The sequence below is a fragment of the Gigantopelta aegis genome, chromosome 6, assembly GCF_016097555.1.
Source record: "Gigantopelta aegis isolate Gae_Host chromosome 6, Gae_host_genome, whole genome shotgun sequence".
Taxonomy (NCBI): Eukaryota; Metazoa; Mollusca; class Gastropoda; order Neomphalida; family Peltospiridae; genus Gigantopelta; species Gigantopelta aegis.
The window spans coordinates 97464927-97483956 of record NC_054704.1 but is presented as its reverse complement, the minus strand read 5'-3'; the positions used below and the strand labels follow the sequence as shown (position 1 = coordinate 97483956).

Here is a 19030-nt window from a genome sequence, read left to right as displayed (position 1 = left end):
GGGAGTGTATGTATGACATTTTGGTGACATACAACTTACTGTTAAAAAACACAAACACAAACGGCAAATACAGACATTTAATTAAATACAATCTTGCATCTAACAGGGTTTTCACACATTTCGTTGTCAGCCAAAATGCACAACTTCTACAAGGTCTTCTCTATCACATTTTTGTTTCATATTTTTTCTGTGATAATCAACATAATCTAATAAAATAATAATTATTATGTTTTGACAGACACTGCAAATCTGTGTGCTATTTTAAATGGAGACATAATTATCAAATAGTGTTCATTCTCCATAACTTTAAATGACCAAATTCGAATTTCCATGATCTTCAGAGACTGGAAAATGATATTTTAGAATTCCACAACTTTCCACCATTGACGTAGCGTGGGTTGCCAGCGCGCGGGGCAAGTAAAGTATTGCACACCCTAACCAGTGGACTGTTCGCACTCCCTGAGTTCCTTCCACCAGTCCAGAATTTTGCACCCAGGGCAACCAGTGGCCCTGCCCACCCTACGCACGGCTTTCCACGTTTTGCATGTCCCAATATGAACCATGACTTCAGGGCTCGAACTTAACCGACGGCAATATGTATAAACATGTATGAACATTATCTGCCATTTAACATGGATGTTTGGGTCCTGGTTGGACTCGGAGTTAATTGGTGTGTAGTTTGTACCACGCAAATGGATTTAGTCATGCGCATAATTCCATTTATAATAAATTCTTGTTTATTGAAGTTTATTGACATAAATTCGAGAAATTTGACTACATGTAGCCTACATACAGAAAAATAACCTTTCAGTCAAGTTTATTTGCTGCAAAAGTCAGTTTTAAAAAATTGCCATCGGCATACTCAAAATTGTCGTCGGTGGGCCCTTTCACCAATGGCAATTTATTTTTTAATTGCCTTGGATGATAAATTCTTAAGTTCGAGCCCTGCGACTTGCTTTGTGTGCTTTCACAGGAGGCAACATAATTCCACGGAAAACACGTTAGGTTGTTAGGAATTAAAATCATACATTATTAAATGGTTCCATGTAATCAATACAACATATTAACATTTGACTTCAGATTCAAAACAATACTATTACTGCTATATTTTGAATAGCACCAGATAAAATGTAAGAGGTAAAAAAAGATGTCAACTGGCCTTAAATTAAAGAGTTAAGAAAATGATGAGGCCACATTGAACTCATCAGATAATGACTTGCATACAGAGGGCAATGATCAAGCTGCTTTGCGTAAAAGTAGAATTACATGGGTAGATACTAACAAATATAAAACAGCTAAACTGATATTTAACAAGGTCCTTAATAAGTACACGAAAAGAAACACCAACCATTAAGTACAGCATTACCAATCTGCCAGAACTAAAAGTTCACAACCTCAAGAATAATTTAAGAACAAAAGTCCATTTAACTCCGGCAATACCGAATAATTTGTTTATAAATTCATGAATGATACTTCTCCTATAACATATTGTAAAAAAAATAAAAAAAAAAAAATAAAATAATAAAACCGACTCCCTCCACCCTCAGACTTCTATCCAGTCAAATCAATGGACAAAGTCCAACACATGGTTAAGACAAAACAGAAGGCACAACAATTGTTAACTGATTGAAAATTGATTAGCAACTACTATTTACCATTTAGGATAGTGGAAGTGAAACTGGCATAGCAAATCACAATGCAATCTGAAATAAAATGTTCCCTGAAATATACAGTTGGACATGACGGACGGACAAACCTAAAGCTACGTACCCTTTGATATTTGTAAAAAAAAAAATATTTGACGACAGTCACACATATTTTTAACAGCACCCTGAATAAGTTTTTAAAAAATAATATTGATAATAAAATACTAAAGCTCTGCCACGCTTCGTTTGCATAGTAAACACAACTATTTTTCTGGGAAGATATCCTCTTCGTCTGTTTCTGATAACCTGCTATCACATTCATCATGTTCATTTGCATCCAGATCTAAGTCATCAAGATTCAAGCTGTCGGAGTCACCTAAAAATACAAAGATAAAAATGTGGGGTTTTTTTAATGACACCACTTGAGTACATTCATTTAGTAATCGTTGGCTATTGGATGTCAAATACTTGGTAATTTGACATATAGTCTCAAAGAGGAAACCTGCTACATTTTTCCATTAGTTGCAAGGGATCTTTTATATACACCATCCCACAGACAGGACAACACATACCACAGCATTTGTGGTGCACTGGCTGGAATGAGAAATAGGCCAGGCAAGCACTTTACCACTAAACTAAGATCAGCCTTATTATGTTGGTGATGTCTTTACATAACACGGGACATTTTCTCAACTCCATTAAAAGGATGGGCTTTTTCATTAATTTGGGTGGATGGGCGGGTAGATGGATGGATGGAGTTTTAATGATACCCCAGTACAAAACAGTGACTATTGAATGTCAAATAATAAAAAAAAAATAGTATAGGAATGAATTAATTTATCAATAATACCGTAATATAAAATTTCAAAAGATAAATTAAAACACATGGTGCAAAAATACAAACATCACAGGAAAGTATATTTAAAATAGGTAATATTTTATTACCTATTTTTTTTTACAAAAATGATGCTGTTGCAAACTTATAAAAAGGCTGTATCGCCAATACAGTGATGCTTTATTTTAACAGCTTGTTTATTTGATTCTATCAGTTTCTTTCCGACACTATGTAACTCACTGATTTCATCTTTAGCTTTGCTGTTCATGTCCGACACTGAGACTTTGGAATATTCTACGAGTTCTTCACTGTCGAGGACATCACTATCACTATCATCATCAATGTCAACATCATCAACATTAGTACAGTCAATATCATCATCATCATCTACATCATCGTCGTCATCATCGTCATCAGTAGAGTCAAGATCATCCATCATATGTTTAGTACTTTTTGAGTATTGATGACTTTCCGAGTGCTGTTCACTGTAACCTATAAACAATAAATACATTGAGTAGTTTGTCCTTTCCCGTATGAGTATCTTGTGATGCAATCATGTCATGTAGATATCAGTGCACTATAAACAATATATCCTACCAATACAGTATCTTGTGATGCAACCATGTCATGTAGATGTCAGTACACTATAAACAATATATCCTACCAATACAGTATCTTGTGATGCAATCATGTTATGTAGATGTCAGTACACTATAAACAATATATCCTACCAATACAGTATCTTGTGATGCAATCATGTCATGTAGATGTCAGTACACTATAAACAATATATCCTACCAATACAGAAATTCCCACATTTTGCAAGGGAGACACCACTAGAGCACACTATTTATTAATCATCGGCTAATGGATGTCAAACATTTGGTAATTTTGACATATTGTCTTCGAGAGGAACCTAGCTATAATTTTTATTACTAGCAAGAGCTCTTTTATATGCACTATCCCACAGACAGGATAGCACATACCATGGCCTTTTATATACCAGCAGTGGTGCACTGGTTGGAACGAGAAATAGCCCAATGGGTCCACCCACAGGGATCAATCCTAGACTGACCGCGCATCAAGCGAGCGTTTTTACCACTGGGCTACTTCACCAGAACTGTGTAGAGCACAATCAATTTTATAATACTATTTCTTGGAAAATATACATGTCAAAAACTTTTTATTTTCATCCTTATATTCCACTTAAAGAAAGACAATAAAAGTTATGTAACAGTTATATTTCACAATGCACTCAATACATTTGAATTCGGGTTACATGGTGTAGGACACACATGTATGGTAAAGAACCACACCAATAATTAGAGAGGAAATCTCCATGGGCTACTTTTTTCGATTAGCAGCAAGGAATCTTTTGTATGCACCATCCCAAAGACAAGATAGTACATACCACAGCCTTTGTTACACCACTGGCTAGAATGAGAAATAGCCCAAAGGGCCCACAAACAGAGTTTGATTCTCGATGGACCATGCATCAGGCGAGTGCTATACCATAGGGCTATGTCCCGACCCATAATTCAATTAAGGTTCAAGCACACTGCCCTGGGTTCAGATCTCAGATATTTGTGCCATCTATCTACATCAGGGCTGATGGTTACCTGCTCGTGGTTAGTGAGAAAGATGTCAGTAGTGGTCTTATAATCTCCCCATTGAGCAGTTAAAACTCAACTCTGGGATGTGAACGAGGCTCAGAGCCAGTGACCTAACCAACGTGCCATCAAGGCCCCTGTACGTTCTGAAGCAGAACCCATTTCTTAATACCTACCATTGCCATTTGTAACACTTGATTGTGGCAGGATTTTGTTCACCTTCCCCTCAACAAGATCTAGTTTATCTTTAAATGCGAAGACGGCACACCTGAAAGTAGATGATCGCCAATGACACGTTTTATAATTATTAAAGGGGCTGTCCCAAAGTTGCATAATGATCAAAAGAATTTACTAATGTCTGTTTAGGAATGTAAAATGTTTACCTTTTTTATAAAAAAATTGTAATCATAAAATATTTAATGCAAACAACTAAATATGGCACTTATAAGATAATAACTTTTTAAATTAACATCAAATTCAAAATTGACCTTAATTCCTGAAGATCTGTTTTCCGTGGACTTTTATCGGCAAGTGGCAATGTAGTCAGAGTTTGCACCACTCTTCTTCTATGTCTCTCTCTATCACAATCCTGCATCAAGAAGAAAGAAAACAGTTTATGTTTAACTGTACTGTATCAGTTATAAAATGGGAAGACAATGCTTATTGAATAACACCTGTGCACATTTTAAAAACTAAACTGTTTTGGTGTCCAACATATTGTAACACTTAGACTACATGAGAGGAAAACTCATGGGTGGGTATGAGGCTGTTATCCCGAGGGCGGGGTGGGGGATAAGACCCACATGTCGCCCATCTAGATGAAGGCGGGACGCAGCCCAGTGGTAAAGTGTTTGCTTGATGCGCGGTCGGTCTGGGATTGGGCCATTTCTCGCTCCAGACAGTGCACCACAACTGGTATATCAAAGGCTGTGATATGTGCTATCCTGTCCGTTGGATGGTGCATATAAAAGATCCCATGCTGCTAATAAAAAAAAGTAGCCCATGAAGTGGCAACAGTAGGTTTCCTCTTTCAATATCTGTGTGGTCCTTAACTATATGTCCGACATCATATAACCATAAATAAAATGTGTTGAGTGCACCATTAAATAAAATATTTCCATCCTCCCCATGTAGATCAACATTGTGAATGTTGTCATCACAGAAGTTATATACATCAATCAAAACGTTTACGGTAGCTGCAATTATCTCACTATGCAGGTCTGAGTGTTGCTGATTGAAAGTAATACATTTCACATTGAAGTACATCACTTATCTACTGTAGATATGTGGTGCTATTTTGTCTTCTTCTTATCTCTCTCTTTTTACAATTAATGTTTGTTAACATCTTAAACTCACTTTTAAAAATGTGTCTGGACTTCTTGTATGTTGACCAGAAAAGGATAGAACATTATTTTCTAAACTTCCTAGAATAGATAAAAATAATAAATGTAATACTATCATTCTCCTAACCACTTAACAATAATCAAAAATGACAAAATTAACATCTTATACACAAAGCAACAAGTGTAGTTACATAATTAATATACAAAAGTAAAGGAATTCCAATATACCCTAACCCATTGTTTTAACTTATAAGCCACATTATGTTATGGTATAATATAATTAAGAATTCCATACCTATTTATCCTAAAAGTCTTAAAAAAAAAAAAAAAAAAAAAAATATTAAATAAATTTTTAAAAATCTAAAAAACCAACAGACAAGTCATTCCAAAGCTTTTCATCCTACCAAACTATACATTATATACCAGATCTTGTAATACAACACGCAGCGGAAAAGATTTCTTCTGAGTGTTAAAATGGAAAAAGAATAAATTTTTATTCAATCTAGATTAATGAGCATATTGAAGAATGGCATGTGATAATAAAAACAAATTAATGTGGATAACCAACTCTAAATAGGTAAAAAGACTAATTGCTGACATTACAGCTTTAACTTACAATTCAGATATCTCACAATATTCATTTATGTTGGATAATTCAAATTCTATATTTTACCTATTCTAGATTTGAGAAAATCTAAATCCCTTCTGAGAAAATGCAGTTCTTCTTGTAAAATACAGTGACTGAAAGAGACATAGAAACATCAATAGCAGTGATTTCTGACATGAATCAAATACTAGACACCTCGACTAGATGATTTAATATACATGTAGATTTATTTTCAAAGACATTTTTCAAATGAAAGTGATAAACTTAAAAGCCCCCAAACAATTATCTATTCACTAGTAAACATTCTTATTTTGACACTGAAAGGAATGAACCAACAAGTTGAGACATTGGAGATTCAAGATAAATACAGTAGCTGTTCAGGCGCACATGCAGGAATTTTAGCATGGGGTGTGCATATCTAGATTTTTTTATTTCGTAAAGGTGGGAGAGCGATCTAGGATCGATTCCCATCGGTCGGCCCATAGGGATATTTCTCGTTCCAGCCAGTGCTCCACAACTGGTGTAACAAAGGCTGTGGTATGTACTATCCTGTCTGTGGGATGTTGCATATAAAAGATCCCTTTCTGCTAATTGAAAAGAGTAGCCCATGAATTGGCGGCAGGTTTTCTCTCTCAGTATTTGTGTGGTCTTTAACCATATGTCGGACGCCATATAACTATAAATAAAATGTGTTCAGTGCATCATTAAATAAAACATTTCCTTTCTTCGTAAAGGTGAGGCAAACATTGATCCACGGGGCTCTACCGATGTGATGATCAATTACGAAATCCCTAATATGTTGACATCTTGGTTTGTTTTCCTGTATACATAATGAAAACAGATATTGATAGGCATTACAACTAATTTAGCCATTTGTAGGACCTCTCCCAGAATGCACAATGAGTACATCATCCTTCCTATACATATAATTATAACTGACTATATTATTGATCAGTTAGGGCAAATTGATTATAACCTATGATTGATGAGGTAATTCCAACCTATAGATAGTACTAAACCAAATAACATCTGCCTGGGTCAAAGTTCAAGGTGCACCTAACATTTGATGCAACAGTTAATAGCAGTAATTCCAGTAATTTAATTTGATCTAGCACCATTGTGCAGGATTCTATTAAAAATAGCATGACAATTTTTGTGTGGAATTAGGCTAGTCATAGAGGCTATCTGTTATCTCTGAAATTAACAGCTTAACCCCCAATTTTTCTGATTTACTTTAACGGTGAGTGGTTGTAGTATTTATATATAGTGTATATGTCAACTGATATGCTGCATGTAGGAGTTTTAGCCACATATGTTACCACTGTCGTCTATGGGATTTGATTTGGTGGTATACACCCACTACTTTCAGGGCTCACCCTGGATCAAAAATACCTGTAGCCAAAATATTAGCCAAATGGAATTTTTATTAGCTATATTGAAAATGCTTTAGCCAAATTTGTTTTACGCAGTACTGTATAGAGTATTTATATATGAATATGAAAATGTATCTTTTTCAGCTAATTGTGTACAAACTGGAATAAATAGGAATAACAAAACCTCAATGGGGGTAGGGGCAGTTAATATATTACTTCGATTTTTCAGTGGGGGTGGGGTGAGATGGGGATGGGGTTATGCATTATCTTCTAAGTTTGAAGCCAGTACCCCATACACCCACCCCCACTTCTAAGGCCTATGACATTAAATTAACAAACATACAGAAATTTTGGGGTGGGTGATGTTTATGGAGGGTGTTGTTTTTTCTTTCTTCCTTTTTTCCCAAATACAAATTTGAGAGCTTTTTCTTTATATAGAGCTCATTATTTCTTTAAATAGCAATCTTTATGTTAGTTTGAATTGTTTGGTTTTTTTTTTTAAGTGACCCATCAATTCCCCACCCCAAACAATTTCACAATTTGTGCCATGTTGTTGCTGTTGATTTCAGCGTCGTGTTAAATGCTTGTTGTGATTTATGCTTGGAAAATAACTCGGTTAAGAATGCCGACTTCACAGTATACGCCATTTATTAAAAAAAAATCCAGCTAACATATTAAATGTCACCTCACAGTCTTACAAATTTATAGCTAAAATTATCTAACAAATATGATTATTGTAAACTAATTTTATTCAGTGTACATTTAACTGCAATTTGTACAAATACTGCATGTTCATATCCCGCGATCGCGATCTGCATACGTGCTCTCAACCATGGGCACGAAATTAACATAGACAAAGGAATAAACAAAAACTGCAGTTAGGTATGCATTGATGCGAACAACTATTGTTTTTCTACAAATTTACATCAAGATTTACTTTTGCGTAATCGTATTGTTTAATGTCCGCAACGATGTCTCTTGACATGCGGGTGTCAGCTGACTCTGAAGCGTGACGTATATTTGTACCGAGAGCTGTCCTCAGGTCAGCCAACGAACGTTCTTCCTAACGTTCGCGAACTATTTGATTGGTGTTCGTCGTGTCCATTTGGTTTAACGTGAAGCGCACAAACCAGTCTAGTGAAGGTTTTGTTTTCGCTCGGTCTGGCTGAACTCGGTCTTGAGATAGCCTACATGTCTTTCGGCCCTGAACTGGCATGTTTATTAAAATTGACATGCATTGTCGGGCTGTTTTTTTACTTTGGTTCAAAGATTTTACAAAGTAAAAATAATAAGTTACAGATCTTCCAGACATTGCTGTCATACATGTTGAATGCATGCCGTTAAAATTAATAACAGTGATTATTAAAATAAGCAAACATTATAAGGCCTACGCTGAATTCTGCATGACACCATTTCTTGTTACCGGTCGCGAGATCGCTATTACGCTAACTGAATATTTGGTATTATTATTATGTTTAAGGTGTCGGATAGATTATGTAACCGTTTGTTCACATCAGAAGACAGAAAATGGCCTAGCCAAAATTTTAGCCACTTGCAAATTTTATTAGCCATTTTTGTAAAAATTAGCCAATGGCTAATTTAGCTACCGACAGCGCGAACCCTGACTTTGAACAGCTAAAAGTTACATACATATCTCGAACCTCCCTGGACACTCCATGAGACGTTGTCCCTGAATGAGGCAGATGAAGTGAGTTTGCCTTGAACATGATGAGCTGATTCTTCAGTATCTCCATTTCCCTTGCCACCTCCCTCTTCATGCCGGAGATCTGCTCATTCATTTGGAATGAAGACTGTTTTTCCACAGAGCTCCTTTTTAGTTCTTTCACTGCAGCTGCAAAATGTTGAATTTAAGATGTCTAATTGTCTAGCGTACCATAAACTAGTTGGCTGTACACAAATATTTGCCTGTATAGATCTTAGCTTCCATTTCCATACAGACAAGATACACTCAGGTTTTGTCTTGAGCACCTTCTAATGTGAAAGGTTTAGTTTGTCCTGTTTAAATAAGACCACTAGAGCACATTAATAAATTATAGGCTACTGGGTAACAAACATTTGGTAATTCTGACAAGTGGTCTTCTGAGAAAACCTACTACATTTTTCCATTATGAAAATGAATCTTTTGTATGCACGTTCCCCACAGACAGGACAACACATACCATGACCTTCGATATACCAGTTACAAGGCACTGAAAAAAAATATATTAATGGGTCCACCGAGGGAATAGGACGTTACATGCTTCTTACTTTGCCTGTAGGAGGACCGCCACTGATAAATTAAACCTTACACAGGACAGGACTGAACACACTGTATCTATAGCTGTGATGGCATGCACCCATGAATCACTGTCATAGTTTAAGCCAAACCCAAATAATTATAATTATTAACAACTTTGGTCAGATAATCAGTAGCCAGATTTAAGTTTCAGTTGACAAATCAGACAGAACTCTCGTCAATCTACAAAGGGCGCATGATTTTGGAATTAGCTTTCTGGTGAATCAATAAAGAAATACAGTCGTCAAATTTAACTTTAATTTGAATTTGACAGTTTGTCAAATGACGGCCTAAACCCTGACGTTTACAGAGACATATAGGTGGACTTTACCTGCCGTTTACAGAGACATGTAGGTGGACTTTACCTGCCATTTACAGAGACATATAGGCGGACTTTACCTGTCATTTACAGAGACATATAGGCAGACTTTACCTGTCATTTACAGAGACATATAGGCGGACTTTACCTGCCGTTTACAGAGACATATAGGCAGACTTTACCTGTCATTTACAGAGACATATAGGCAGACTTTACCTGTCATTTACAGAGACATATAGGCGGACTTTACCTGTCATTTACAGAGACATATAGGCGGACTTTACCTGCCGTTTACAGAGACATATAGGCAGACTTTACCTGCCGTTTACAGAGACATATAGGCAAACTTTACCTGCCGTTTACAGAGACATATAGGCGGACTTTACCTGCCGTTTACAGAGACATATAGGCAGACTTTACCTGCCGTTTACAGAGACATATAGGCAGACTTTACCTGCCGTTTACAGAGACGTATAGGCGGACTTTACCTGCTATTTACAGAGACGTATAGGCAGACTTTACCTGCCGTTTACAGAGACGTATAGGCAGACTTTACCTGCCGTTTACAGAGACATATAGGCAGACTTTACCTGCCGTTTACAGAGACATATAGGCGGACTTTAGCTGCTATTTACAGAGACATATAGGCGGACTTTACCTGCCGTTTACAGAGACATATAGGCAGACTTTACCTGCCATTTACAGAGACATATAGGTGGACTTTACCTGCTATTTACAGAGACATATAGGTGGACTTTACCTGCCATTTACAGAGACGTATAGGCGGACTTTACCTGTCATTTACAGAGACATATAGGCGGACTTTACCTGCCGTTTACAGAGACATATAGGCAGACTTTACCTGTCATTTACAGAGACATATAGGCAGACTTTACCTGCCGTTTACAGAGACATATAGGCAGACTTTACCTGTCATTTACAGAGACATATAGGCAGACTTTACCTGCTATTTACAGAGACGTATAGGTGGACTTTACCTGCCATTTACAGAGACGTATAGGCGGACTTTACCTGTCATTTACAGAGACATATAGGCGGACTTTACCTGCTATTTACAGAGACGTATAGGTGGACTTTACCTGCCATTTACAGAGACGTATAGGCGGACTTTACCTGTCATTTACAGAGACATATAGGCGGACTTTACCTGCCGTTTACAGAGACATATAGGCAGACTTTACCTGTCATTTACAGAGACATATAGGCGGACTTTACCTGTCATTTACAGAGACATATAGGCATTTACAGAGCACTTTACCTGTCATTTACAGAGACATATAGGCGGACTTTACCTGCTATTTACAGAGACATATAGGCGGACTTTACCTGCCGTTTACAGAGACATATAGGTGGACTTTACCTGCCATTTACAGAGACATATAGGTGGACTTTACCTGCCGTTTACAGAGACATATAGGCAGACTTTACCTGCCGTTTACAGAGACATATAGGTGGACTTTACCTGCCATTTACAGAGACATATAGGTGGACTTTACCTGCCGTTTACAGAGACGTATAGGCAGACTTTACCTGCCGTTTACAGAGACATATAGGCGGACTTTACCTGCTGTTTACAGAGACATATAGGCAGACTTTACCTGCCGTTTACAGAGACGTATAGGTGGACTTTACCTGCCATTTACAGAGACATATAGGCAGACTTTACCTGCCGTTTACAGAGACGTATAGGTGGACTTTACCTGCCGTTTACAGAGACGTATAGGCAGACTTTACCTGCCGTTTACAGAGACATATAGGCGGACTTTACCTGCTGTTTACAGAGACATATAGGCAGACTTTACCTGCCGTTTACAGAGACATATAGGTGGACTTTACCTGCCATTTACAGAGACATGTAGGTGGACTTTACCTGCCGTTTACAGAGACATGTAGGTGGACTTTACCTGCTATTTACAGAGACGTATAAGTGGACTTTACCTGCTATTTACAGAGACGCATAGGCGGACTTTACCTGCCATTTACAGAGACGTATAGGCGGACTTTACCTGCCGTTTACAGAGACGTATAGGCGGACTTTACCTGCCGTTTACAGAGACTTATAGATGGACTTTACCTGCCGTTTACAGAGACATATAGGCGGACTTTACCTGCCGTTTACAGAGACATATAGGCAGACTTTACCTGCCGTTTACAGAGACATATAGGTGGACTTTACCTGCTATTTACAGAGACATATAGGTGGACTTTACCTGCTATTTACAGAGACATATAGGTGGACTTTACCTGCCGTTTACAGAGACATATAGGTGGACTTTACCTGCTATTTACAGAGACATATAGGTGGACTTTACCTGCCGTTTACAGAGACATGTAGGTGGACTTTACCTGCCGTTTACAGAGACATGTAGGTGGACTTTACCTGCCGTTTACAGAGACATATAGGCAGACTTTACCTGCCGTTTACAGAGACATATAGGCGGACTTTACCTGCCGTTTACAGAGACATATAGGCAGACTTTACCTGCCGTTTACAGAGACATGTAGGCGGACTTTACCTGCCGTTTACAGAGACATATAGGTGGACTTTACCTGCCATTTACAGAGACGTATAGGCGGACTTTACCTGTCATTTACAGAGACATATAGGCGGACTTTACCTGCCGTTTACAGAGACATATAGGCAGACTTTACCTGTCATTTACAGAGACATATAGGCGGACTTTACCTGTCATTTACAGAGACATATAGGCGGACTTTACCTGTCATTTACAGAGACATATAGGCGGACTTTACCTGCTATTTACAGAGACATATAGGCGGACTTTACCTGCCGTTTACAGAGACATATAGGTGGACTTTACCTGCCATTTACAGAGACATATAGGTGGACTTTACCTGCCGTTTACAGAGACATATAGGCAGACTTTACCTGCCGTTTACAGAGACATATAGGTGGACTTTACCTGCCATTTACAGAGACATGTAGGTGGACTTTACCTGCCGTTTACAGAGACATGTAGGTGGACTTTACCTGCTATTTACAGAGACGTATAAGTGGACTTTACCTGCTATTTACAGAGACGCATAGGCGGACTTTACCTGCCATTTACAGAGACGTATAGGCGGACTTTACCTGCCGTTTACAGAGACGTATAGGCGGACTTTACCTGCCGTTTACAGAGACTTATAGATGGACTTTACCTGCCGTTTACAGAGACATATAGGCGGACTTTACCTGCCGTTTACAGAGACATATAGGCAGACTTTACCTGCCGTTTACAGAGACATATAGGTGGACTTTACCTGCTATTTACAGAGACATATAGGTGGACTTTACCTGCTATTTACAGAGACATATAGGTGGACTTTACCTGCCGTTTACAGAGACATATAGGTGGACTTTACCTGCTGTTTACAGAGACATGTAGGTGGACTTTACCTGCCGTTTACAGAGACATGTAGGTGGACTTTACCTGCCGTTTACAGAGACATGTAGGTGGACTTTACCTGCCGTTTACAGAGACATATAGGCAGACTTTACCTGCCGTTTACAGACATATAGGTGGACTTTACCTGTGAGCTCTTCAATTTGACCAATGAACTGCTCACGTTCACATTCCAGGTACTTCACGAGTTCGTTAAGATGTTCAATTGTCTGGAAAGAAAAAACAATTGAACTAAATGGCAGATAAAAATAGTATATTTATTGTTAGTGAAGCCCATCAAAACGAGACATATAAAAAGAGCACTCCTTACACAGCCCCATCTGAACTAACCCTGCATGTTGCTTGTACACTCATAACAATGTTAACAAACATTCTGAGAGTACTGCTAAAGCAATACATGTCCCCTACCTAGCCCAAAACTTGTTTGTATCGCCTACATTCAAGGGCCATACAATGTAACTGTGTATAGAAATGGGTAAACATTTATTGGTAATACTACATGATAATGCTACAAACTAAATTTCAGCTCAATATCTTCAGGCATTGCAAAACTAAGTCTGGAAAACAAATGTTCATATCTCCTAAGTTCAAGGGCCATAACACTGTCAAAAATGGTAAAATTGCCATGAAAGTCAAACTTGATCAGTAACAGAACTATGATAAAGCTATACACAAATTTTTAGCCCAATATCTTAAGGCATTGCAAAAACAAGAGCTCCTAAAAACTAATTTTCATATTTCCTAAGATCAAGGGCCATAACTGTCAAAAAGGAGTAATTCACCATGAATGTTAAACTTAATCTCTTACAGAACTATGATAAAGCAACAAACTAAATTTTAGCTGAATATCTTCAGGCATTGCAAAAACAAAAACACTCTGAAAAACTAATTTTCATATCTCCTAATCTCAAGGGCCATAACTCTGTCAAAAAAGAGTAATTTGCCATGACAGTTAAACTTGATCTGTAATAGTACACAATAAAGCTATACACAAACTGTCAGTTCAACACCTATAAGCATTGTGAAAAAAATCCATCTGGAAAACTATTTGTGGGACAGACGAACGGACAGACAGACCTTAGGACAGAGATAAAACCTATAGTCCCATCGGTTGGACCAGTATTAGACTAATAAGAGAGACCTGCCCTCAAGTCATATATATTAATAATTTAATACTGAACTACCAACACATGTAACAACTGCCAGTAAAAAATCTAGCTGAAAGATACACTTGTGGGCGAATGTGTAGTGGAAACCATTATGAAACGTGTACCTTATTTTGAGTTTCCAACTTCTCCTGCAAGTGCACCGTGTCTGGGTGTGCTGAGCCTAGATAACCGGGGTCCACGAGAATAGTGGGACTAACAGTCTGTGTATGATTATTGAGACGTCGCTCTGGCATGTAGTCTTTGCTGAAACTCCTTTCCCAGGGAGACAGATCTGTAAATTACACATATTAAACAAAAATTAACTAAATGTATGTGGGCCTTTAAAAATAATGCACGCTACTTCTAACTGAAACTTAATAGGTTTTTTTGCTTAGAATATTTATTTCTGAACATCTAGTTGTTTCTTCATTATCCAAATGTACCAAAGAAATGTTTTGATATGACCATTTGCCATGCACCAGATTTTTATTGATATTGAGGTTTTGGAAGTAGCTATCAAACATACATCCTCTTGATGATTATAATCAAAGCCACTGAATGCTACAAATACCTGCTAAAATATAAAACAAACATACAGTGAAACCTCATAAAACCTGATGTTTTTATTATCTTTATAATATTAGTACACAACAGAACTTATCTCTTAAAACAAGACTTTTTACATGGTCTTGTGGGTATCTGGTTTAGAGAGTTTACACTATTTATACAATTAAAATGTCACAAGAAAGCATATTTAACAATTAATATGGAATCCTAATCAAAACAACACTACTTACATGTGTGAACATTGTACTTGTCAGATTCTTGCAGAGTTGATTTCCCATTGATTTTTTCCTAAATAAAGAAGGACAAATCAGTGAAATAATGTTGACATTAAGCAATGGATGTGAACATAAGAAAATAAACAGACAGAATTAAAGAGACTAGTATGAGACTGCAACCATTAGAATAGATGACCAGTGAATTGAAGTTTAGAAGTTAATTTTGTTTGCTAGAGCACACCGATTCATTAATCATCATGAATGAAGTATCAGTTATGGGAAAACACCACAAGGTAAGCAGTATGAAACCTGATTGATTGCGACTTATTTCGAGGGCTGTGTATGTGTATGCCTGGGAGAGCACAGAAATGAATGAGAATTTGTTTAGTCAGGGTTCTTAGTAAAGTCTTACACTTAAAACAATATAAAATTCAAACACATTTCCAGAACATTTTTTAATTTTTCCAGGACATAAAATGTTCAATCAATGAATGTTTTTATAACAAATTGTTGTCTGAATGTAGACAGGCTATGAGGACAACAAAAGTAAAGATGCAAAAACAATAACAATAAACCACCAAATGTTTAGCCTAAATTTCCAGGACACACAAAAAAAAAATTATGCTTTTTCCAGGACATTCCAGGACTGGATTTTAAAATCATAAAATTCCAGGACATTCCAAGATTTCCAGGATGTGTAAGAAGCCTGTTGCTGTATAGCAATTACATGACATTGTGTACTAACATGAATATCTGAAACATACCCTTATTTTGATCAAGTTTTCCTCAGTCTCACGCACGATCGAGTTAACATCCCGTTCCCAGTCCATACCCACAAACGTCTAATGACCAGTGATCAACTCGGCTGCTTTTTCTCTCACCTTCAGTTGGTTTTACCTTGTATCTACAAACAAAAGTAGCATACATGTATCTTCAGATAAACAGTTAAGTGTCACAGGTACAATAGTAATCTTGACCAATATGTTTTATGAAGAAGAAAAAAGTCATGCGACAATAAAACACATTATACATGTACTACTAAACGATTAAAATGATACTTTTCAGCTCTGGAAACTACATGTATGATGTACAGACCAGTCACTTCACAAGATAATGTATTCCAGAAGGAAACTGTTCAGAATTTTAAGTTGTGTTAATACATGTATATAAATAAGGGTAAAAATATGAATTGTGTCCCAATTCGATTTTGTCATGTTCAATCATAATTAACACCTTGAATCTATTCTGAAATTACTTAACTTCAAGCTAAAGAGCAGTCTCTAAACATTGCGAGAGTGATAGTTTTGTTTGTGCCTCACCCGTGTAAGTATAGTTTACATAACCCATTTTTCATTCGCACATTGTATTTATGACATCATTTACATATTCATGATAGTTTACGTAAAACCAAAATGGCTTACCTCAATTTGTTTTGGCATAACCCATAAATGGATTACGCACATTTTAAATCTTTGCGAAGCCTGCAGGGTACCTTTTATTTTATTTTAATAATTACTTTTAATTACTAAAAATAAATCATCAATGACAGAAACAGGCATTGAAATAAGTCGAGAACAGTCGTTCAGGTTACCGGGAACTTACCACATGCAAGAACAGTCGAGAATGGTGTTTCGTTCTCCAAAAAAATTTCAACGTAGTTTCGTTACCAAACATAAACCAAGCAATGCATTCCGGGCTTCACCGTTTCACTTTCTTGTAAAGAATTGCATCGATGTTCACACACACTTGTGCAATTGCAAGCAATTATAGTCATTCCGTGTTTAAGCAGCTCCCACTAACTAAATTTACTTCCGCATTTCGTTTTCTCGTACGAAATTGCACCGATGTTCGTGCACACTTGTGCAATTGCAAAGCAATTTTGGCAATCCACGTTTAAGAAGTGCAACACTAGATAAATTTACTTACGGATTGCATTTTCTGATGTTTACGTGCATCAATACAATTTCAGAATGTCAGCATTTTAGCAGCATCAACTTATAGTGTAACCAGGCTATATTTTGTGGTAACCTGTAAATGGGTTACCAGACACTATGCTTATTTCAATGCCTGCAGAAATGAAATAACAAATAGTATCTAAGTATGAAGGTAAATTTATGCAACTTCAATTATTTATTTTTTAGATAGGCAAAATTATAATTTACAAACAATAATTTGAATAACGTGTAATTGCACATTTAGTTGAACATCAGCTGGGACAAATTGATACATTTCTGCAGGCAAGTTAACTTCACAGATTGGGATGAGTTGGTAAGAAGAACATGAGAGAGTGACGGTCACCATCAAGGCCAGTACGGTACAAGTACTCTGCTGTTTGAGAGCTAGACAGGCATTTGCACAGTTATGATCACTCTGCTGCCAGAGATATAGCGAAAATGCAGAATGGCTGCCTACCACATTGTAGACAAAGATTCCCGCTCTAATACAACAAGAATTCTAAGTTTGACATTAAATACCATTACACTGATAATTTTTGAGTTCACTGATAACAAATATTTTACATACATGTAGTAACCACTGATAAACACACAACAGGAAGAAACCCAAAGCACTCTCTTGTAATAATGTTGCAGTTAAATATGTAGGTGCTGATGGGTTTTTTCCTGTAGTGTGTGTATTAGTGGTTACTGTGTAAAATATTTGTTGTCGGTGAACTCGAACACGATCATTAGAGTGGGAATCTTTGTCTATAGTGTAATAGGCAGCCATTCCGTATTTTTGCAATACAGAACTCTCCGACGGCAGAGAGTAATCATAACTGTTCAGATGTCCGTCTATAGTCCATCCCATCCTCTTACAAAAATGTTTTTTGTAAATACTTTTAGTTTGATTTGACGTAAGAAGAAAGTGTTTTTTTAAAGCAAAAAAAGCAGCACACTAATTTTTGTGCAATTTTATTGAATTTAGAAATCAACAAACTCTGAAATAAATAACGTGTAGCAAATTCCATGAAAAAGGACGTTCCCTGTGAGGACTATAGCTCTTGAACGACAGTGTACTCCGGCTACTACAGTAACGTCAAGGCGTCAGTCACTCACTGACTCAGTGCCGGTTTTTGTTCGAGTAAACAGTATTCAATTAAGTCTTTATTACGTAAACAAATCATTATGATACAAAATTAACTGCATCCATATCTGATCCAACTAAAATACTACATATATGTACCCGTCTATAGGTTAAAAATGATAACCACAAACATCATCTTGCAAAATAATCTCAGAATCTGTGTTGCTGAACGTTTTCACTTTATCAACAACAGACCTTTCATATTTTCAACATAAAGAAGAACCAGCTAATCAAGGGAGATCACTGCCATGTAATCGTTTTATCGTGCCATCAATATAGCGTAGTAATCGGCGCCGGAGGTGGGGGAGGTGGATAGGGTGGGTATAGGGATGGGGATTGAGTATAGGGGTGATCTCTACTTTTTAGAAGGCGGGCAAAGATGTCTGTGCCCCTCCCCCTTTCATACCTTTTTTCCCCGGGTGGGGGGGGGGGGGGGGCGTCAATTTCCGCTTGAATTCTGTCCGATTCCAACGATTTGGTGTTGTTATGTTGGAAAGATGTCGACACTCACACATACACACACACAAAAAACAAAAAAAAACAAAATACAATAAACAAT

General features: G+C 37.1%; 1 protein-coding gene across 2 annotated transcripts; it reads right to left on the bottom strand.

Moving 5' to 3' along the window:
- Positions 1-63: 63 nt before the first annotated feature.
- LOC121375333 (RNA polymerase II subunit 5-mediating protein homolog) lies at positions 64-18660 on the bottom strand. Of its 2 annotated transcripts, none has more exons than XM_041502737.1 (12): positions 18571-18660; positions 16152-16291; positions 15403-15460; positions 14731-14897; positions 13585-13666; positions 9065-9266; positions 6108-6175; positions 5448-5515; positions 4580-4680; positions 4268-4359; positions 2722-2973; positions 64-2022 (listed from the first exon to the last, which is right to left on the bottom strand). In XM_041502737.1, the coding sequence occupies exons 2-12, from the start codon at positions 16215-16217 to the stop codon at positions 1910-1912; spliced, it is 1269 nt and encodes a 422-aa protein (XP_041358671.1). In that variant the 5' UTR covers positions 16218-16291; positions 18571-18660; the 3' UTR covers positions 64-1909. The 2 variants fall into 2 exon arrangements, with proteins under 2 accessions (XP_041358671.1, XP_041358672.1); XM_041502738.1 differs by lacking the exon at positions 18571-18660 and adding an exon at positions 16990-17962.
- Between the last annotated feature and the right edge of the window lie 370 nt (positions 18661-19030).